At 44.6% G+C, this 24,244-nt stretch overlaps 1 protein-coding gene across 1 annotated transcript in view; it reads right to left on the bottom strand.

The window, feature by feature from the left end:
- The window catches only part of ZNF704 (zinc finger protein 704), a 118,488-nt gene extending 97,429 nt beyond the window's left edge, over window positions 1-21,059 (bottom strand). The window contains exon 1 of the mRNA XM_075316293.1: window positions 20,844-21,059. Within this exon, the coding sequence (XP_075172408.1) occupies window positions 20,844-21,059 (216 nt within the window). The remainder of the gene's footprint in view (window positions 1-20,843) is intronic.
- Window positions 21,060-24,244: the final 3,185 nt, after the last annotated feature.

Genomic DNA, 24,244 nt, shown 5'->3' with positions numbered 1-24,244 from the left:
GCACTTATTTACAGTACTCTTCAATGCTGTATATAGGGGCTTACTGGTGGTGGCCACAGCTTATAGGGGACAAATATGGTGATAGGGTTCCTTTAAAGGGAAAGTGCCATCAAAAACTAAATTTCAATAACTGAAAAAATGTAAAGTATTAATGTTTTCTTTAAATATTATTTGTTTTTAATTGAGCAAAATATAAAAAGTAATTTAAAAAGTTGACATTTTCCACGCTTAAACAATAGAGGGAGCAGCTGCTTAAACACTAGTGTACAACTAGCCTGGAACATACCTCCCCCTCCCTTTCTGGGGTATGGCAAAAGGATAAGGGAGGTTGAAGTTTAGGATCCCAGTGCAGAGCCATTTTGTTGGTGACTGCAAAAGTATCCTGAACTGTGGAAAGAGTCGCTGAGGACAGGTGGCATAGTGATCCACTGTATACTGTGTCCCACTGTATAATGTGCCCTATATACTCTGCCACCCTATTACTGTGCTCCCATATTACTGTGCCCCCATATTACCGTGACACCATATTACCGTGCCACCATATATTGTGCACCATATAACTGTGCACCATAATACTGTGCCCCCATATTACTGTGCCCCATATTACTGTGCCCCCATATTACCGTGACACCATATAACTGTGCACCATAATACTGTGCCACCATATTACTGTGCTCCATATTACTTTGCCCCCATATTACTGTGCCACCATATTACTGTGCCCCCATATTACTGTGCCACCATATTACTGTGCCACCATATACTGTGCACCATATAACTGTGCACCATAATACTGTGCCACCATATTACTGTGCTCCATATTACTTTGCCCCCATATTACTGTGCCACCATATTACTGTGCCCCCATATTACTGTGCCACCATATTACTGTGCCACCATACACAGTGCACCATATAACTGTGCCACCATATTACTGTACCTCCATGTTACTGTGCCCCCATATTATTGTGCATCATATTACTGTGCACCATATTACTGTGCCTCGTTATACTGTGCATCATATTACTGTGCCCATATGCATGCACCATATTACTGTGCCCCCACATACTGTGCATCATATTACTGTGCGCCATAATACTGTGCACCATAATACTGTGAGCCATAATACTGTGCCACCAGATACTGTGCACCACAATACTGTGCCTCCATATTACTGTGCCCCATAATGCTATGCCACCTCCGATTCCAGCAGCTCTTCCTCCTGAGAAGTGTGACGCCCTGGACTAGTCAGGTCGTCTCAGGTAGTCACACACACATCACACCCCCTCCCCGACTAGGTGACAGCAGCCAACCAAGAAACCCTTGTCACCACCCTCCAGGTTTGATGTCCACACCAGGGGGGCCCACTGAGGAGTTCACAGGCCTGGAGGCGGTGAAACAAACACCACAAGTTCTAGAGCAGTGTAGAGGGAAGTCAAGTTCACGGGCAGACCTGTGTCCAGGCCTGCCAACAGACTACCCCGGTGGCTGGGTCGGAGCCCAGTCACCTTTGGCAAGGAGGCAGACGGTGGTGGCCGCCTAGAGGAGCTGGGATTACAGCCGGGGGAACCGTAGGGACGGTGGCTCGCTGGTACCGAACCGGGGAACGGATTGGAAACCGGAGCACCAGGAGGGGTACTCAGACCCAGTACAAAGCCCTGAACCGACAGGGCCGAGTCAAATCAACTGATTGCGGACTGGACTTTAGGACCTATCCCACACAAGACCCGTTAGAAGACAACAGCCCAACCATACAGGGTAAAGCCACCGCCAAGGAATAGAGACCCAAAGGGCCAGCGTCTGCGGGCAAACGGGCTCCTACGGCATATACAAGTCGGGGAGCGGCCTACAGTTGCTTATGCATAGGAGTCAAAACACACATACAAAGAGGTGCAGGAGAAAGGTGGAAACCACCAACCTATTCTGGGAGAAGCTGCAGCCGGCTGCAGGCCCCGTTCATCACCCCGTTTGGTTTACCAGAGACTCCAGTGTATTGTGTCATAGTGAGTACACCAGTGCCTTCGGGCCGCGCACCGCGCTGCACAGCATCAGCACCCAGCACGCACCCGCTCCCACGCCTCAGCACCTCCCCCGGGCCCCCAGGACCATCATCCCCCTACCCACGGAGGGGTCAACACCAAGCTGCACAACACTGTCCCCGGGAGGCCTAATTAACGGCAGCGGTGGTGTCCATCTATTCACCACAACCCAAGGGTGGCGTCACGAACTTACATCCCAAACCAAACCACAACGGCCCCGGCCGTGGAACTCCCCGTCAAGTCCCTGCGAGTAGCGCCAACTCCCTTGAAGAGCGACGTGCCCCCCTGGTTCCGTGAGAGGCTCGAGCCACCACCCACCGTACGAGCACAGATCCGAGCAGCTCGGCGGTCGCAGCCAAGCCCGTGGGTCGGTACAGAAGCAGTGGTGGTCTACAGCCTGGTATTCTACTATAGATGTTACGTTGCAATCACTGCTCCCCCACATGTAACTCACCTCGGACCTCTGGTCTTAGCAGTTCTCTGTCAACCTGGTGTCTCAGCAGTTCCTTCTGTCAACCTGATATCTCAGAAGTTCCTCCTGTCAGCGCATAAAGCGGTGACAGGAGGAACTGCCAGGAGCGGAGGTTCAAGTTACATGTGGGGGGAGGGAGCGGTGATCACAGCGTGATATCTCCAGTACAATACCAGGCTGCAGATCACCGCTGGCCCCATGCTCAGGGGGAAAGTGGAGCGCACAATATACGGTCTTGGCTCCACAAAGATGGTGGCAGTCTCCTCCCAGAGCTGTGATCAGGACAGCCCGGGGGCGTGTCCAGGTCACAGCAGGGCGCAGCCACAGTGCAGAACATAGGGTCAGATGCTGACTATTATCTCTATGCCCAGGAACTGCCATATTTGTCGTTACACACAGCAAATCCAAGATGGCAGCCCCCAGTGTTTGAGTAAAAATAGAATTAAATAAAAACTAAATACACAATTAATTTAATTTTGTATAAAAAAAATAATTGATTCCAATTGATTCCAATTTGTAGTTATTAAAACAAAATTACAATCACGACACCTTCCCTTTAACTTATTCCCTGGCTATTAGGTCCAACTGCTGGGGCCCCCACTGATCACAAGAAATTGGGCTCTGAAGAGCCTCATGTGAATGATGCAGAGTTTGATTATGCGCAATGCTGCTCCACTAATTCTGAAGGAAGGAGTGCTGGAAATAGCTGGGAGCTGCATTCAGCTGCTCTTTCACAGTTCCATAAGGCTGTGTCCGCACTTTGCATTTCCACCTGCGTTTCAGCTGCTTTTTAGGTCCGTTTTGAACTGCAGCGTTTTCATGCCAAAAGGCATGCGTTTTGATTTTCCAGCAAAGTCTATGGAAAATGTGAATTTCTTGTCCGCACTTTGCGTTTCCAAACGCTGCGTTTAATTTGCATAATTTTGGGCAAAAACCATGCGTTCAAAGAAGCAGCATGTCAGTTGTTTTTGCCATTTTGGCAGCGTTCTACACCCATTGAAATCTATGAGTTGTAGTAAATCGCTGCCAAAATGTGAAGCAGTGCGCTTGCATTGCATTGTTATTGCGATCCACATGTTTTTATTTAACATAACAAAGGCACTTATTTCGTCTTTCTCTCTCGGTCGGTCTGTCGGTCGGTCTCTCTCTCTCTATGTCTCTATCTCTCTCTCTGTTCATGTCGGTCTCTCCCTCCCACCCCCTCTCTCATACTTACCGATCCACGATCACCGGCGCTGCACAGCACGGCGTTCACACTATGGCGGCTTCTTCTCTTTTGAAAATGCCGGCCGCTCATTAATCCATCTCGTATTCCCTGCTTCACCCGCCCACCGGCGCCTATGATTTGTTGCAGTCTGACACGCCCCCACGCTGAGTGACAGCTGTTTCACTGCAACCAATCACAGCCGCCGGTGGGCGTGTCTATATCGAGCAGTAAAAAAAATAAATAAATAAATGAAAAAAAAACCGACGTGCGCTCCCCCCCCATTTGGATAACCAGCCAGGGTAAAGCCACACGGCTGAAGGCTGGTATTCTCAGGATGGGGAGCTCCATGTTATGGGGAGCTCCCCAGCCTAACAATATCAGCCAGCAGCCGCCCGGAATTGCCGCATCCATTAGATGCGACAGTCCTGGGACTTTACCGGCTCATCCCGAATCGCCCTGGTGCGGTGGCAAACGGGGTAATAAGGAGTTAATGGCAGCAGCCCATAGCTGCCACTAAGTCCTAGGTTCATCATGGCAGGCGTCTCCCCGAGATACCTTCCATGATGAACCTGTAAGTGAAAGGAAATAAACACACACATCCAAAAAATCCTTTATTTGTAATGAAAGACAAAAAAACACCCTCTTTTACCACTTTATTAATCCCTCAAAAACACCTCCATCGGAAGCCGACAGGAGCGGCAGTAGAACACTGCCACTCCTGTGAGCTCCATGCAGCAACTGAAGTGAGTCGCGCGGTCAGCTGTGCTATCACTGAGGTTACTCGCGGTCACCGCTCTCCAGTGGAGGACTGCAGCTGTGGCCGCGAGTAACCTGAGTGAAAGCACAGCTTATCGCGTGGCTCACTGCAGTCACTCAGGGGATTTGCGATCACAGGTGAGTTCTTCACGTGTGACTGCAAATCAATCCGCGGCACACGCACAGAGCCGCGCGATCACAATGAAGTCGGGTGAAGTTCATCCCAGTTCTTTCTGATTGCGCGGCACTGTCCCGAAGCCAGCCATGACAGTGACAGTGCGGCCCCACTCGGCTCTGCTGCAAGTCTATGGGGATGCTGCAGAGCCGAGTAAGTGCGTATTGAAAAAAATGTGCGTTCTGGATGCTTTCCCCATTCTGTCTATGGCAGAGAAAGCATCCAGAACGCATGAATTCTCTCCAGGAATGTCTGCACTTTGCGTTCTGCCGAATGCGTCTCAGAACGCAGCTTTTTCAGCTGCGTTCTGAGACGCACACGCAGTGACTTACACGCTGCAGAATTGAACTGGAAAGTGCGGACACAGCCTAAGACTGAACAGAGCAGCAGTGCACATGAGAAATCTCCACTCTGTTGACATGGGGCTCTTCAGAGTCCCAGTGTTATCAGTGGTTGTTAAGCGGTTAATAAAAATCATCAATACTTTAAATATTCAGATTGCAACCAAATTTCAACTCTGAAACCAGAAAACCGTGGCTGCAGCTACAGACGATAATAACTCAGAAAGGGTAAAGGACAAAGTAATGCATTGACAAAATGAAAACAGTTTATATGTTTTTTTTAGAAATTTTTGCTTTCCATTTGTTCCTTTACTGGGCAACATATGAGCTGTACGGGCTTCAACAGTGCAGTAAAAAAGTATTCATACCCCGTGAATTTTTCCACATTTTTCACATTACATTCACAAACTTAAAAAGTTATTTTTATTAAGATTTAATGGTAGGTAACAAAACAAAGTAGTAAGTATTTCTGAATTGTAAAGGAAATAATACATGAATTTCTGAATATTTCTAAATATTTCTAAATCTGAAAATTGTGACGTGCATTTGTATTCAGCTGCCTGTTGTCTCATACCCCTAAATAAAATCCTGACTTTTGTAATTTATTCTCATTCTCATCAACTACAGCTGTTTTGTGAAGGCCTCAGAGGTTTATTTTAAAACATTAGGGATCAAACTGCATGATGAAAACCAAGGAACACACCAGATAGGTTAAGCAGGGTTAGGTTATAAAAAAATAGCTAAAGCTATGAACCTCTCATGGATCACTGTTCAATAGTGATGGGAGGACCCAAATTATAAAAGTCCGGATCTGCACGGGTTCAAAAGAGCCCAAGTGCTGACCCTGAGCCCGGAGTTCTCAGGGAACCCAGGGTAACGATCCGAGTTTGGCCACCTGGGTAAATAAAAAAAAAAATCAATGAAAAAAGAAAGAAAATAAGAATAAAGTAAGCATTTTATACTTACCTACGGCTGTAACTCTGCTTCCCGGCCGCTCACTGAACTTCCTGGGCCACTCATTATCCTTCATGCATATTCACTGCTTCCCCCATCCACCGGCAGTCCCCAAATCTCTGATTGGTTGCAGTCATATGCGCTTCCAGCCTGCAACCAGTCAGAGGCGCTCTGCCTGCATCTGGATTGATCGAAAAATAAATAAATAAATAGAAAAAAATTGGCATAGGGTCCCACCATATTATGATACCCAGCACAGAAAAAGCATACGGCTACAGGCTGCAACCCCCAGCCGTAAGCTTATCTTAGCCATGTATCAAAATAAGAGGACGCACAAGCTGCTTTTTTTTTAATTATTTAAATAAATCATTTTAAAAACGTCATGCAGTCCATCCCACTTTTGATACCTAGCCATGACAAAGCTGACAGCTGGTATTCTCAGGCTGGGGACGCTCATGGTTACTGGGGCCCCCCAGCCTAAAAATAGCAGCCTGCAACTGGCTAGGATTGTCACATCCATTAGATGCGACTATCTCGGAACTTTACTCAGATCATCCCGATTGCCCTAGTGTGGTAGGAAGGGGTTAATAACGGCTAACAGCTGTCATTAAGCCCTACATTAGTAATGGGAGGCATCTATGAGACCCCCCCATTACTAATCTGTAAGTGAAAAGAAATAAACAGAAACACCGAAAAAATCTTTTATTCAATATTTTTTTTTATTTATTTTATAAAATACAAAAGAAACACCTTCTTTCACCCCTTTATTAACCCCAAAACACCGAGGTATGACGTAATACACACAAGGTCCCACGTCGATTCCAGCTCTGCTACATATGAAGTGACAGCATGCGGCCATAGAACATGACCGCCCGCTGTCAGCTTCAGGGAGAGACTGAGCCGCGCGATTAATGGTGATGTCACTCAGGTTATTTGCAGTCACAGCTGGAGGTTCCCATGGTCCTCCACCTGTGATCACAGGAAACCAGACTGCATGTGATCTCATTAAACTCAGACCTGCAATGAACTGAGTGACTCCAGATGAGGTTACCTGTGATCACAAGTGGAGGACCGTGGAAACCTCCAGCTGTGACAGCAAATAACCTGAGTAGCAACTGTGAGCTGTTATTAAACCCTTATTATCCCCATTGCCACCGGACCAGGACAATCGGGAAGAGCCAGGTAAAATTCCAGGATTGTAGCAGTTGCTGGATGCGACAATCCTGGGCAGCTACAGGCTGCTATTTTTAGGTGGGGGCCCCAATAACCATGGGTCTCCCCATCCTAAGAATACCAGCTCCCAGCTGTCGGCTTTATCATGGCTGCGTATCAAAATTAGGGGGGGCACTACACATCGGTCTTTTAAATTATTTATTTAAATAATTTTTTAAAAGTCGCATGCAGTTCCTTTTATTTTGATACACAGCCAAGATAAGCACACGGCCTGAAGCTCACAGCAAGCGGTCATTGTTCTATGGCCACACACTGTCACTTCATAAGTAGAAGCGCTGGAATCGTCGTGAGACCTTATGTGGATTATGTCGGACGTGGGTGTTTTGGGGGTTAATAAATGGGTGAAAGAGGGTGTATTTTGTATTTTATTTCAAATAAAGGATTTTTTTCTGTGTTTCTGTTTATTTCTTTTCACGTACAGATTAGTAATGGGGGTTTTCATAGACACATCCCATTTCTAACCTAGGGCTTGGTGGCAGGTGTGAGTTATTATTAACCCCTTATTACCCCAATTGCCATTTTTAGGACGGGGGGCCCAATAAGCATGGCCGTGCAAGCCTGAGAATACCAACTCCCAGCTTTATCATGGCTGGGTATCAAAATCGGAGGGACCGCACACTGTTGTTTTTTAAAATTATTTATTAAAATTAAAAGAAAAAGAAAAGGCATCATGTGGTTCCTCTTATTTTGATACACAGCCAAGACAAGCACATGGCTGTGGGCTGTAGCCTGTAGCCATATGCTTTATCTGTGCTGGGTATCATAATATAGGGGGACTCTATGCCTATTTTTTTTATTTATTTATTTTTACACCAATCTAGATGCAGGCAGAGCGCATCTGATTGGTTGCAGTCTGACGCTGTCATACAGACTGGAGGCGCATCTAACTGCAACCAATCAGAGACGCAGGGACTGCCACTGGCCGTGAGAAGCAGTGAATATGTATGAAGGATAATGAGCAGCCCTGGAAATAGCGTGAGCGGCCTGGAAGCAGGGTTACAGCTGAGACCGGTAAGTATAAGGCGCTTGCTTTATTCTCATTTTCTTTGTTTTTTTCTTTGATTTTTTTTTATTACCCAGTGGCCAGACCTGGATTGCTACCCGCAGTTCCGTGAGAACTTCGGGCCTGGGGTCAACGCTCGGGTTCATTTGAACCCACGTGGATTTGGAGTTTTACAGTCCAAGTCCGCCCATAACTATTTATAAATCAATAGAACACATGAAAGTAAGCAAATCTGTAATATATATATTATCAGAGAAATTTAACATATCTTATCAGAGAAATTCACTTCTTTATCTACCAGGACTGATCGATCTTTTTCAAAATTCTGAATTGATTGGTAAAATCTGTCTTCAGTTAAGAGAGACTATTAAGGTAATATAGGAGATATTAGTTGCTACTAATAAGATTATATATAGTTGGGAGAAAGAAGGAAGATTGAGGAGCTCCTCACTTCTCCATCCCCTCCCTCCTCCCCTCTCATCAGTAGCAACTTTTATCTCCTATCACATTAATATAACAATCTCTCTTCACTGAATATAGAATTTACAAATTAATTGAGAGTTTAGAAAATGATCGATCAGTTCTGGAGGAGAAAGAAGAAGATTCTTTTGATAAAATTTGCTTATTTTCATGTGGGCTATACATCTACGAAATTGTAATAAAAAAGCAGAAAAAGAAAGTGCCATAAATGAGGGATCACCAAGCAAGTAGTTAATCAAAACACCTATAGCGCCACCTAGTGGAAAACAACGGAGTTAGCATTTTTATCTTGAAAACGGAACGAGATAGAGAAAAAAGTGAATTACAAAGTTGTAGGGCATCATCAATTCAATACAAATCGACACCTTGCATACAGAATTGCTATGATTAGAACATGTAAAACTCACAAGGCTGCGGACGTGAAGCGATACCTCATGGAGACCTTCCTACAAGACATTGTGTATGGTGGCTGCGTGGAGTGGCCTCCACGCTCACCTGACCTGACTCCATTGGACTTCTTTCTGTGAGGTCACATCAAACAGCAGGTGTATGCGACCCCTCCAACAACATTGCAGGACCTACGACGACGTATCACAGATGCTTGTGCAAACGTTTCACCTACCATATTGCACAACGTGCAGCAAGATACATTATGCTGTGCAGAGTCCAGTTGTGTATTGCAGCTGACAGTGGCCACTTTGAGCATCAAAGTTAAATGAGCCCCATATGCGTGACCAGCATTCAATGTTTTGGGGGGGTCATGGGTTTCATATCATAGCATTTCTGTATGCAAGGTGTCGATTCGTATTGAATTGATGATGCCCTACAATTTTTTAATTCACTTTTTTCTCTATCTTGTTCCGTTTTCGATATAAAAATTCTAACTCCGTTGTTTTCCACCAGGTGGCGCTATAGGTGGTTTCATTGCGTAGCGCATGGCTACTTTACTATACCTAGACACCACTTCTATGCCTATAGCTGCCGCAGTTCTCAAGTTAATGGCGGTGGACAGGATATGGATGGACACACTGTATAATTATAAGCACCCGTGCCATCTGCTGTTTTTAATATGGGTCATTTATTAAATAACAGAGTAAAAGTTATATTTTAAGTTAGCCCTTAGTTGAGGTCTCTCTTGCTGCCTTTGGCAAATCGTGTTTATTAAGAAGCAGCATATACTCATGCTCCATAACGTCCTGCACTTGTGTTATAAAGATACTGTGCTGAATTTATAGACAGATTCAGTAACAGTTCTTGAATTATGAAAACTGTCTGTAATGATAATGAACTAGGTGCAAACAACACCGTCTTGGTCCCCTCTGTAGCTATGATTTACAGAGGCAAAAATCACTGCAATTTTTTATGTAGTTTTTAAACCCAAAGTCATAGAATTCCATCCTTTATATTTCTCATTCTTTATGAATCCACTTCTGGTTCAGTGTCAGACACTGCTCTGGCATTTTTGCAAAATACATTGTGAGTGTGAATCCCGAAAGAAAGTAACTTCATAATAACATTCAGAAAGCCAACAGTCACTAACATGACTACTAATATATTATTAAATAGGGAGAGCAGACACCTAGTAGCTACTAAAGGATTTTCCAGGACTTTGGGCAGAGTGTAGAGAACATTATAAAATAAAGAAACAAGGTTTACTACCCCCTGCCCCTCCAGCGCTGCAGCTCTCTGAAGGGCTGTCTAGAGTTTATGAAATTACATCATATTCATTAGTCACATGACTGCTGCAGCCAATCCCTGGCCTCTACAGTCATGTGTGCATGTATGGAATGTGACCGCTAAGGCCAGTGATTGGCTGCAGCAGTCAGGTAACTGATAAAATTCCATCCTACTAAAAGTGATGATATTTTATCAGTCACTTGATTACTGCATCCAAATATTGGCCTTAGTGGTCAGGTGATTGATGGCAAAGACGTCATCATGGCATACTTGCAATATCGGATACTGGGATACTGGAAGCAACTGGGCATGGCCGCCCGGAGACAGTGGGCAGAGGGGAGACAGTGGGTAGGATCGATCCTGGAGTTAGTGGGTGGGAGCGGAGATAAACTGGTCATGTCTACCCTAGTTGGCCCAGCATTTTCTTTTGAGGAGCAGTGGAATAAACAATTATTAAGTCCATGTGGTCATGGAGTTTTTTTTATAATAAAAGTAGGTGTCTGGGGGAAAGACCGCCAGGCAAGGAGGAGGGTGCGGGAAGGGGTGCATAATTAAATTATTCCTCCCACCTCTCCTCCCTGCTGGGAGTCTTACTCTGGGGGGTCTAGGTTAATGAACTCCATGACCACATGGACTTACGCCCACTATCACGGCTACCGCCCACTAATTCCAAGCAATTCCACCCACTGTCTCCGCTCCCCCCACTATGTTCGCTCAGTCACTTCCAGTCCCCGATACTGCAAGTATGTCATCATCATTTCCAGTCCCAATGGAAACCATTGGAGCAGCAGACGTGTATTCAAACCATAACAGACAATTATTTTATAAGAATTACTATATTATACCATAGTTTTTAAAAGTTCGGTAAAAACCCTTTAAATATTTGAGGTAATAAGGGTATGTGCACACAACGTTCTTTTTCAGGCGGGTCCACTCAGAAAGCACCCATTAATACCCTCAAAAGAATGAATACATGAATATCTATATAAAAACGTCTTGCTGTGCAGATGGTCAGGCTTTTGATCACCGTTTAACCGCTTCAGGTTTCCATAGACGCCAAATGGTTAAAAGAAGAAATCCGAATTTTCTTCTGGCATTTTCCTCTCAAATGGAGTCAAAAGTACGCCGGCCTGAAAAAACATACGGTGCACATATCCTACGAGTTCAATACTTACAGCCTACAAAGAATTGTACACCTAGTCCTTATAAAGGAGGTTGCATGTTCCTTCCTATACAAAGATGGCTGCATTTTTCTGTTATGGTTTGGCCATCCTATTTGCAGTCATGATAACAGGAAATACATCCACTGTGTTTCCCCGAAAATAAGCCCTAGCAGGATTTTTTGGTCTTTTCGGAGTAAGGCTTAAGTATAAACCCTACCCTGAAAATAAGCCCTAATTGTGGTTCAATAAAGAATTGTCCATGCAGCTAAAAAAGTTAAAGAATATTACAGGACACTTCATTACAGAAAGAAGACACCCCCAAAAGAAAGAAGACTGAAGACCCCATAACCAAACTCACCATATGCTGGGGAATGCAAAGGACCTGCAGTGGAATGCATTGAGGACCTGCGGTGGAACGCACACACACACACCCACACATACACACTTGCCTCTGGTGGTACTGCACTGCTCCGGTGACCTGGGATGCTGTGGAATGCAAGGACCGGCAGTAGAACGCATCGATGCATTCCAATGCAGGTTATTAATGCGCTTCACCACAGGTCCTCACATTCACAGCGTCCCAAATCCCCCTGTCAGCTGGAAGAAATGGTATTACCGGATGTGTGGGTGTCAATGCCGGCTGGCTAGAAGCAGGGGAGGACCTCTGTTAAGAAGACAAGAACCTGCAAGGAGCATGCGCTGAGGACCTAGGAGTGACACAGGTGTCCGGTGACTAGTAAGTATGATTCTCCTGAGGAAGGGGGGGGAAGGTCTGCCTTTTTGGGGGGTAAACTTACCCTCAAACTATGTTCCCCCCAAACAAGCCTTACCCTTCAAAAAAGCAAGATAGCAGTTGCCTTTGGCAGATGGACGATGGTTTTCTGTGGCAGCTGAGGCCTATAAATGACCCCCAGCTCCACCGTATCAGTGCACCTATTATTCTGACAGGTAAAATATACAGCTGTATAGAAGTGTTGAATATATTAAATGAGCAATCATGTGCATACATGTTCCAAAATGGGGCTTAAAAAAAATGATAAAGAAAAAAGTCAAATAAAGTTTAAGCGTATAAAATAAGAAATGACACACAAACCCCTTTCTACTCTATTAAAATGCTTTATTAAGTTAAAAAATACACAGAATTAGTAACACCACATCCATAACAACACTTATTATATGATCAAGTTATTTAACATGCACAGTGAACGCTGTGAGGCGGAAATAAACAAAACTCTGCCAGAAGTGCTGTTTTTTGTTTATCCTGTTTCTCAAAAAATGGAATAAAAAGCGACCAGAAAGCTTTAAGTCCCCATAATTGGGAAAAATGAAAACATCACGCATTTAATAAAAAAACAAGTCCGTGTACAGCTCAATTAATGAAAAATGGTCACGGTTCTCAGAATATAATGACACGAAAACAACTTTTTAATAAGTGACTTTATTGTGCAAAAGTAATAAAGCATAAAAAACCTAAAAGATTTAGTATTAGAAAAGTTAAAATTTCTGGTAATTGTATAATTATATAGACTCATTGAATATGGATGACATAATTATGACAATCAGTAATTTATGGTATTAATAAAAAATGAAAAATAAAAGCTCCTTTGGCGAAAAAATGTACAGTAAATGTGACAGAAAAGAGATGGTGCTCAGAATGCAACTATGAAAGAACAAAGAAAAAAATCTTGGTTCTAAAAGGTGTTGCCCACTACTTAGATATAGAGTTGAGCAGATAGTGTAAAATCCGGGTCCGGCAGCTACCCGGCGGGTTGAGAAAGAAGTTCGGATTCGATCCGGAGTTTGGACCCATATATGTCAAAGGGGAGTGGAATCTGGGGACGAGAGAGAGAGCGAGAGAGAGAGCGAGAGAGAGAGAGAAAAAAAAAAAACAAAAAAACACGGATCCGGATCTTGCACCCGGAGTCCCGCGTCCGGGTCCGACTCGGATCGGGTACTCAAACTGTGCGGATCTGGATTTTTCCCATCCGGATCCGCTCAACACTACTTAGATATTGATCACTCATCTGTCATCAACAGACTATTCTACAGATAGGTCATCAATCTCATATCAGAGGGACGTCTGTAAACAGTATATGGAGCTGAAACAGCATTGCTCCATACACTGTAGTGCTCCATACACTGTAGTGGTCCATACACTGTAGTGCTCCATACACTGTAGTGGTCCATACACTGTAGTGCTCCATACACTGTAGTGGTCCATACACTGTAGTGCTCCATGAATTGCTCCATACACTGAAGTGCTCCATACACTGTAGTGGTCGCTCCTGGGTATTGTAGATCAGCTACTATTCACTTAAATAGGAGCTGAGATACAGTTCTCAGCTGTGGACACTACAGTGTATGGAGCAGTGATGAGCAGTGATGTTCCAGCTCCGTACCCTCTCTACATTTGATGTATCTCCAAATAGCTGATATCAATAATCTAGGTAAGTCATCAATATCTAAGTAGTGGGACAGCTCCTCTAATGCTCAGACAGACTTATTCATAAAGGGGCTGTAGCAAATTTGGAAGTTATACCCTCTCTATAGGATAGGAGGTAACTTCCTGATAACTCGGAGTCTGCTGGAAACCTCACCGAATACAAGAATCGAGGTTTTGAAAAGCCCCATGTGAATGAAGTGGTGGACAAACTTGCGCATCTCTACTCCATTTCTTCCTAATTGGACTAGTTGTGATAGCTTAGTGCAGTGCTTGGCTGGTCTTCGACACTCCAATTAAGAATGAATGGAGCGGATCCACCTATGATCGACAACCACTCCATTCACATGGGACTCTCCAAAGCCCCCGTTGTTCTAATTAGTGGGAGTCCCAACTAGCAACCCCAGCAATCAGAAAGTTATTATCTATCCTATGGATAAGGAATTACTTACACACTTGGTACAACCCCTTTAAAGGGAATTTGTCAGCAGGTTTTTGCTATGTGAGCTGAAGAGAGCATGCTGCAAGGGTTAACACAGAAAATTCAGGGATGTCTGTCTTGTCAAGGTCTGATCTCTTCTTTGTTTGCTATGTTTGATAAGCAGCCTGACTTCTCATTGCTTGGACTACAATGTCAAGCGCACAGCAGTCCAGCACGCCTCCTCCTCTAATTGACACCTCCCAGTCAATGCACAATCTCTATAGAGAGCCTGGTGTGGGCAGGATAGCTCTCTCAGCTCTGCTACATGGCTAAATCTAAAAATCCTGATTGTGTCAGAACAACTGCACCCAGTAATCTAAGTGATACATTGTTGGATTCAGGGTCTCTTTGCCTACATTATGCTGCTCTCAGATGAGGTAGCAAAAACCTGCTGACAAATTCCCTTTCATAAGTAAAAAAATGGATCAGCTTGTAAGAACGTGTAATAACAGTAGTACATTTGTAACTTCATGTAGGTCATCTTCCTAGTGAGCGTACACAATGCAAACACTTGCTTACTCTCTGGTCAGTAGATTACACTGAGATAACTTTTCACATAAATTCTCCTAAAAGGATTCACAAATATGGTGATTTATTTTTCACCAAAGCATCCGAATAAGAAGTGAAATGTAAATTAAACAAAAATTCTCATTACCTCCAACCAGAATCCTGAACTTCACCACATTTATCAGCTATAATAATAATACCGTAATACAATTACTATATATAGGGAAGGTCTGGATAAAGAAGAGTTGCTCAATAAACCTCTGCTTCCAAAGAGTTAATCAGTCAAAGGAGGACATAGCTGTTTCTAAAGGTTTAATTTGCTAATAGAAGGGTATGGCTACATGTCGGATAAATGTAAGCGTCTCTACATACTGTACAGAGCCCAGAGCACCCAAACAGCACAGAGGAGGCTGCAGGGTTCATTTCTTCTGCTGCTTCTCTCCTCCTCCTGCTGCTTCTTAATAAACAGGAATCCATCTTGATATGCTCCTTACATACACAAATACACAATATTGTCAAAAACTTCAAAAACAGGGATATGGAGTTCTGCAGGCTGTTGCTGTAGCTGAAAAAATGAATTTATCAATTACTCACCCTCCTCTGCTCCAGGCAGGGGGCGGCACACTCCATGATTGACGGTTTGGACTAGCAGCGTCGTTGTACTAATGGTCCAAACTGTGCGCTCTCAGATGCTGTTATACAAGACAAAAATTTGCCTCTGCAGCATTGGAAGCGCACAGTAGCACTGAAGCGAAACCGGGAACTAACAGAGCGCTCCAGCAATCCGGACAGCTTCAGAGCAGCTATTACAAGCTCTATTGGAAAGAGCTTGTAAGCACATTCAGACCCTTGTACTAGACTGCAGCAGTTGTCGGTAACCTACTCAACGAGTAGTAAACAATACAATTAACAATCCCTCCGTTCTTGAAAATAACAAGTCATTTTCTAATATTTCTGATATTTGAACAATTGAAGAACAAGAGATAATCCCTTAGGTAATTATTCTAACAGGGGAGTTGATAACTAATTTATCTCATTCATCTGTCTTTTTTTGAGCTCCTCTCAGCTCATGTTCAGCTCAACTTCGATGTGGTCTGTGATCATAAATCAGGAGCTCAGAAAAATTAAGATAAACAAGTAAAAAAATCTCCCAAGCTCACTGACGGATACTTAGTAGGGATGAGTAAGCACTAACATGCTCGGGTGCTCGGTACTCATAACGAGCAGTGGGACACTCAACTCCTGTACCAAGTATAATGGAAATCAATGAAGGATCTTGAGCATTTTTCTGGAACATCTTTCCACTGACTTCCATTATACTCGGTCCACGAGTCGCATCTGACTGCTCGTTACAACTACAGAGCACTTGAGCATGGTAGTGCCCGCTCATCACTAGTTATGAGCACAGAGCACTTGAGCATGGTAGTGCCCACTCATCACTAGTTATGAGCACAGAGCACTTGAGCATGGTAGTGCCCACTCATCACTAGTTATGAGCACAGAGCACTTGAGCATGGCAGTGCCCGCTCATCACTAGTTATGAGCACAGAGCACTTGAGCATGGTAGTGCTCGCTCATCACTAGTACTTAGATTACGCATTCTGCAGCCAACAATAGACAGCACAACACAAAGGATACAGGAGACAAAAGTGTACAAAATTTATAATCATCCCAATTGCAAAATTATTTAAAGGGAACTGTCAGGTCCTCAGTGCACCCAGAGCCATGAGCAGTCCTGGGTGTATATTGCTAATCCCTGCCTAACCGTCCCTGTATCTAGTAGCATAGATAAAGAGATCTTTAGAAAAAGTATTTCTAAAGATCTTTTATCTTATGCTAATGAGCGAGGGGACTAGTCACAAGGGCGTTACTTCCCCCGACTAGCCGCCCTCTTAGCATGGTAGTATGCCCACAGGGGCATGCTAACAAGCTACACAATGCAACATCATCAGCAGTGATGAGCGTACCGGAGTCCACTGTCTCCGCTGTTCAGAAGTTCCAACACTTCCGGTCATGCGCACTAGACCTCGCTGAAGCTGGGACGTGTACACCCTGCTTCATACTGGGCATGACCAGAAGTGTCGGGGACTTCTGAACAGAGGAGACAGGTACGCGTGATACCACTGATAATGCTGCATTGAATAGCATGTTAGCACACCCCTGTGTGTGCTACCATGCTAAGAGGGCAGACTAGTTGGGGAACGTAACGCCCTTATGACTAGTCCCTGGCCTCATTAGCACATGATAAAAGATTTTTAGAAATACTTTTTCTAAAGATCTCTTTATCTAAGCTAGTGTATACAGGGACGGTTAGGCAGGGATTACCAATATGCGCCCAGAACTGCTCGTGGTCCTGGGTGCATATTGCACCTGACAGGTTCCCTTTAATAGCCCAAAATTCATGCATGTAAAGTGTCTATATCCTATACGAACTTTGGATGAGAGTTCAATGACAGACTGCAGACTACTGTAAAAGGCAGCTTATATTCTGCTATTCTGCACACAAGTCAACCACTTTGTATAAGACATTCCTGCACTAACGGGACTAATAGGAACAAGTCCAATGAACACATTTATCATCTTTTTGAGGACAATAATTCTATCTTCAGGCAACTGCAAAGTGGAGGTGAGTTTAAAATACACTATATGGAGAAACGGATTGGGGCACCTATACTTTACCTATAGATCTTATATAGCCCCTAATTCTATAGACATTAATATGGAACTGGTTCTCCCTTTTCAGCTAGAACAGTTTCCTCTCCTCTAGGAACAGAAAAGGGCTTTCCCCAAACTGTTCACACAAAGTTGGAAGCTACAAATTTCCAAAATGTCTTGTATGCTGAAGAATGAAGCTTTCCCTTCTGCCACGGTGTCATGCAGTAAGGAGGACAATGGGCTCCTCGTCGTCTCTGCTCTAGGTATTGGTTGGGGTCTTATAATCCGCTATTTCTCTACATAGATGTGAATGGCTCTGTGAGATTTATTATTTAAACAATGAGGAATGTAACAATAAGATGCATCATAACAAACATAAGACTGGATCATACGTCACAAGGCTGCATTTAATAGAGGCAGTCCATACAGGTACTATGGGACCCCTGCAAAGACCCTCGTAGGGGTACAAACCTTTGCAAGGAATGATTCTCCATAAGGGGCACACAAAGGTGTAGACATTTAACCCCCTGAATATGGAAAGAATTTGTTGGCAATCATCATCATGTCCTCTGGCAGCCAGAGTCTGGCTACAAGTGGTTTGGGGGATTTGCAGTGAGACCCCTCTTCATTGCTGCAGAAAGTGGACAATAAAATTAACTGTTTATTAGAAAGAAATGAGACACATTTCCCGTGGTGGGTGGGATTCCCGGGGTCTTTTTACGCGTTTTGAACACAAGGTTCCATATCATACCCTGTTATGATTGCATTGTCCACCTCCTGGATGTTTTGTTGCTGGACGTCCACCCTCTTTTGGTGGCTGCCGCTCCCCTCTAAGGAACCTTCCTCCAACTCCCTGAAGATGGAGAGCCAAAACACTTTTTACCTGGATCCCTCTTCTTCGTCAAAGTCAATTCATATGGTAAAATCCCCATTAATAAATCCCGTTCATGCCTTTAAATCCGGAGCCAATTATTGGTAAATATTGATTTCTGACATATTTGTCAAGTTCTAATTCTTTTCAGTCATTTTTACTTTTATCTGTGTGCAGGAAAGCTGGGTGCTCGCCGCCATCTAATTGTCAATGTCAGAAATAGATGGAACCTAGGAAAGAAGAAGAGGAAGAAAAGGAAGAAGAGGAAGAAGAGGAAGAAAGGAAGAAGAGGAAGAAGAGGAAGAAAGGAAGAAGAGGAAGAAAAGGAAGAAGAGGAAGAAGAGGAAGAAAAGGAAGAAGAGGAAGAAGAGGAAGAAAGGAAGAAGAGGAAGAAAAGGAAGAAGAGGAAGAAAAGGAAGAAGAGGAAGAAAGGAAGAAGAGGAAGAAGAGGAAGAAAGGAAGAAGAGGAAGAAAAGGAAGAAGAGGAAGAAAAGGAAGAAGAGGAAGAAGAGGAAGAAAGGAAGAAGAGGAAGAAAAGGAAGAAGAGGAAGAAAAGGAAGAAGAGGAAGAAGAGGAAGAAGAGGAAGAAGAGGAAGAAGAGGAAGAAAGGAAGAAAAGGAAGAAGAGGAAGAAAAGGAAGAAGAGGAAGAAAAGGAAGAAGAGGAAGAAAAGGAAGAAAGGAAGAAGAGGAAGAAGAGGAAGAAGAGGAAGAAGAGGAAGAAAGGAAGAAGAGGAAGAAAAGGAAGAAAGGAAGAAGAGGAAGAAGAGGAAGAAAAGGAAGAAGAGGAAGAAAGGAAGAAGAGGAAGAAAAGGAAGAAGAGGAAGAAAAGGAAGAAGAGGAAGAAAAGGAAGAAAAGGAAGAAGAGGAAGAAAGGAAGAAGAGGAAGAAAAGGAAGAAGAGGAAGAAGAGGAAGAAGAGGAAGAAGAGGAAGAAGAGGAAGAAGAGGAAGAAAAGGAAGAAGAGGGAGAAGAGGAAGAAGAGGGAGAAGAGGAAGAAGAGGGAGAAGAGGAAGAAGAGGGAGAAGAGGAAGAAGAGGAATAAGAGGAAGAAGAGGAAGAAGATGAAGAAGAGAAGGAAAAGGAAGAAGAGGAAGAAGAGGAAGAAGAGGAAGAGGAAGAAGAGGAAGAAGAGGAAGAAGAGGAAGAAGAGGAGGAAAAGGAAGAAAAGGAAGAAGAGGAAGAAGAGGAGGAAAAGGAAGAAAAGGAAGAAGAGGAAGAAGAGGAAGAAAAAGGAAGAAGAGGAAGAAAAAGGAAGAAGAGGAAGAAGAGGAAGAAAAGGAAGACGAGGAAGAAGAGGAAGAAGAAGCCAAGTTGCTGACTGTCCAGCGATTTCCGCCCTGCGATGGGCACACAGCACTGTATGGAGAATATACTGGGCCTTTCCTTTGTTACACGGCTTCTCTCCAGTGTGGTCCTTCACTGACACCACACTCGCACGAGCCCCGCGTGCCGTCACACCCACTCCATGCATTCACTCCTCACTTCTATTATGATCGCAGTTCCCACTACGAGGAGGTTTATTACATGGGAGATGGCGGAGGTGCCAAGCACTATACCCTGCACTATGTGCCTTTGTTCCAGTAACCTTGTGCCCCCTGAGCTGACTCCCTGGAGGTGCCAGGGTCACACAAAGACCCCCACATTACACGTAACCCGTATACCACACTCTGTATACTGTATATACACGGAGAGAACAATACTGGCATCATCCTTATCAGCATTAGATCACATATGATTGATCAGATTGGGCACATTGCTTATGTTTTGGGCATATTATTCCTATTGGTATTCACACTGGCATTCTATCAACTTGACGGACACTGCGTGGCTGTGAGGGGCATGGATCGTGGGGGGCTCTCATTAGATTGGCAGTTGTCGTCACTGACATTAATTGCTTTGTTTACGGGACATTTGGTGCATCCTGTGCCAATCACACACCGTCAGATTGTTTACTGTACAGCCTTTGTCAGGGCTGCCCCCTGGCACAGGTGACTCTCAGGGGGGCTGCTGTCGCACAAAGCCCCTACATCATCTGTATGGGTCAGGGAGGGCATCTGGGGGGGCTGGCACCAGATCTGGGGGCAGATAGCGCCAGGGCACGTGTGTCTCTCCAGAGAAGGGGGTGTGTTACCCTGTGCCAGTGCTGCATGGCTCGCTGGAGACCAGGCTCGCCCCCGCCGGTGCCCCCCGCCATGGCATGTGTTGCTTCCCTGGCAGTGATGAAGGGGCAGCGGCAGCACAAAGCCTCATTAGGTGCAGATCAGTAAATCTGGAGACATTTCTCTACACCATGAGAACTAGTTTCCTTTGTTACAAGCAGAGAAACAAGCAGCCTGCTGCAGCACATGGCTACCCGAGCACGCCCACTCCTCAGCAGCCTGGCACCTACCTGCTCCGGGCACCGCACCCCCCGGGGGCAGGAGGGTCTGACAGCCTGCCCAGCCTGCCCGACATCCAGCTCCTCGTCCTCCTCCTCGCCACGGCCGTGCCCTGCAGATGACCCCGGGGCAAACAGCGCCTCCTTCATGCCACACTTGGAGGCAGCCTTGGTGGTGCCCATCTTAGTGCCCAGCACGGAGCGCTTGTTGAGGCGTCGAGGCTGCATGTTCTTACCCGGGACTGTCCTGTCTCCTCCCCCTCAGGTCCTGGAGCTGTCAGATTCAGCACCTCCCCATGTGCAGCACACCCCTCCACCAGCCGGGCACCTCCTAACCACACGGGAGGTGGGCACCTGTGCACTGGCATCATGGCAGGGGATATCCGGGGAGGTGTGTGCTGTACAGTGCGGGGTGCAGGGTCCCCAGAGCTGACCCCCAAAACATGTCACCAGGAGAGAAGAGATAACAGCCAGCACTAAACCAGCAGCTACAACTATGGACAATGGCTTCATACTGTCACTAATGGACAATCGCTTACTGACAATCGCTTCATACTGTCACTAATGGACAATCGCTTACTGACAACTGCTTCATACTGTCACTAATGGACAATCGCTTACTGACAATCGCTTCATACTGTCACTAATGGACAGTCGCTTACTGACAATCACTTCATACTGTCACTAATGGACAATCGCTTACTGACAATCGCTTCATACTGTCACTAATGGACAGTCGCTTACTGACAATCACTTCATACTGTCACTAATGGACAATCGCTTACTGACAATCGCTTCATACTGTCACTAATAGACAATCGCTTACTGACAATCGCTTCATACTGTCACTAATGGACAATCGCTTACTGACAATCGCTTCATACTGTCACTAATAGACAATCGCTTACTGACAATCGCTTCATACTGTCACTAATAGACAATCGCTTACTGACAATCACTTCATACTGTCACTAATGGACAATCGCTTACTGACAATCGCTTCATACTGTCACTAAAGGGCAATCGCTTACTGACAATCGCTTCATACTGTCACTAATGGACAATCGCTTACTGACAATCGCTTCATACTGTCACTAATGGACAGTCGCTTACTGACAATCGCTTCATACTGTCGCTAGTGGACAATCGCTTACTGACAATCGCTTCATACTGTCACTAATGGACAATCGCTTACTGACAATCGCTTCATACTGTCACTAATGGACAATCGCTTACTGACAACTGCTTCATACGGTCACTAATGGACAATCGCTTACTGACAATCGCTTCATTCTGTCACTAATGGACAATCGCTTACTGACAATCACTTCATACTGTCACTAATGGACAATCGCTTACTGACAATCGCTTCATACTGTCACTAATGGACAATCGCTTACTGACAACTGCTTCATAGGTCACTAATGGACAATCGCTTACTGACAATTGCTTCATACGGTCACTAATGGACAATCGCTTACTGACAATCGCTTCATACTGTCACTAATAGACAATCGCTTACTGACAATCGCTTCATACTGTCACTAATGGACAATCGCTTACTGACAACTGCTTCATACGGTCACTAAAGGGCAATCGCTTACTGACAATCACTTCATACTGTCACTAATAGACAATCGCTTACTGACAATCACTTCATACTGTCACTAATGGACAATCGCTTACTGACAATCGCTTCATACTGTCACTAATGGACAATCGCTTACTGACAACTGCTTCATACGGTCACTAATGGACAATCGCTTACTGACAATCGCTTCATTCTGTCACTAATGGACAATCGCTTACTGACAATCACTTCATACTGTCACTAATGGACAATCGCTTACTGACAATCGCTTCATACTGTCACTAATGGACAATCGCTTACTGACAACTGCTTCATATGGTCACTAATGGACAATCGCTTACTGACAATTGCTTCATACGGTCACTAATGGACAATCGCTTACTGACAATCGCTTCATACTGTCACTAATGGACAATCGCTTACTGACAATTGCTTCATACTGTCACTAATGGACAATCGCTTACTGACAATTGCTTCATACTGTCACTAATGGACAATCGCTTACTGACAATCGCTTCATACTGTCACTAATGGACAATCGCTTACTGACAATTGCTTCATACTGTCACTAGTGGACAATCGCTTACTGACAATCGCTTCATACTGTCACTAGTGGACAATCGCTTACTGACAATCGCTTCATACTGTCACTAATGGACAATCGCTTACTGACAATCGCTTCATACGGTCACTAATGGACAATCACTTACTGACAATCGCTTCATACTGTCACTAATGGACAGTCGCTTACTGACAATCGCTTCATACTGTCACTAGTGGACAATCGCTTACTGACAATCGCTTCATACTGTCACTAATGGACAATCGCTTACTGACAATCGCTTCATACTGTCACTAATGGACATTCACTTACTGACAATCGCTTTATACTGTCACTAATGGACAATCGCTTACTGACAATCGCTTTATACTGTCACTAATGGACATTCACTTACTGACAATCGCTTCATACTGTCACTAATGGACAATCGCTTACTGACAATCGCTTCATACTGTCACTAATGGACAGTCGCTTACTGACAATCGCTTCATACTGTCGCTAGTGGACAATCGCTTACTGACAATCGCTTCATACTGTCACTAATGGACAATCGCTTACTGACAATCGCTTCATACTGTCACTAATGGACAATTGCTTACTGACAATCGCTTCATACTGTCACTAATGGACATTCACTTACTGACAATCGCTTCATACTGCCACAAATCGACAATCGCTTCATGCTGTAACTAATAGACAATCATTTATATATCATCACTAACAATCGCTTACTGACAATCGTTTTATACTGTCACTAAGAGACAATCATTTATACAGTGCCTTGCGAAAGTATTCAGCCCCCTTGAATTGTTCAACCTTTTCCAGATTTCAGGCTTCAAACATAAAGATAAAAGTTTTAATGTTATGGTGAAGAATAAACAACAAGTTGGACACAATTGTGAAGTTGAACAACATGTATTGCTTATTTTAAACTTTTGTAAAACATAATAAACTGAAAAATTGGGGTGTGCAATATTACTCATCCCCTTTAAGTTAATACTTTGTAGCGCCACCTTTTGCTGCGATGACAGCTGCAAGTCGCTTGGGGTATGCGTGCTACCCCTGCAGCGGTCGAACCGCTCGGATCCAGGGGTTGCTGTGGCTCGAGGGTCTCCGGACCCGGGGGGCTCGCGGCGACTTCTAATGCAAAGGGGGTATTTACAGGGGATAAGAGTTTGTGACGCCACGTGTGGTTCGCGGTAAGGGGAGTACCGCCGCTGCCGATTGGCGTACCCAGGGAAGATGGAGCGGGGCAGCCAG

The sequence above is a fragment of the Anomaloglossus baeobatrachus genome, chromosome 6 (genome assembly GCF_048569485.1).
Source record: "Anomaloglossus baeobatrachus isolate aAnoBae1 chromosome 6, aAnoBae1.hap1, whole genome shotgun sequence".
Taxonomy (NCBI): domain Eukaryota; kingdom Metazoa; phylum Chordata; class Amphibia; order Anura; family Aromobatidae; genus Anomaloglossus; species Anomaloglossus baeobatrachus.
Note: the sequence above shows the minus strand (reverse complement) of the source record. Positions and strands in the feature narration are given on the sequence as shown.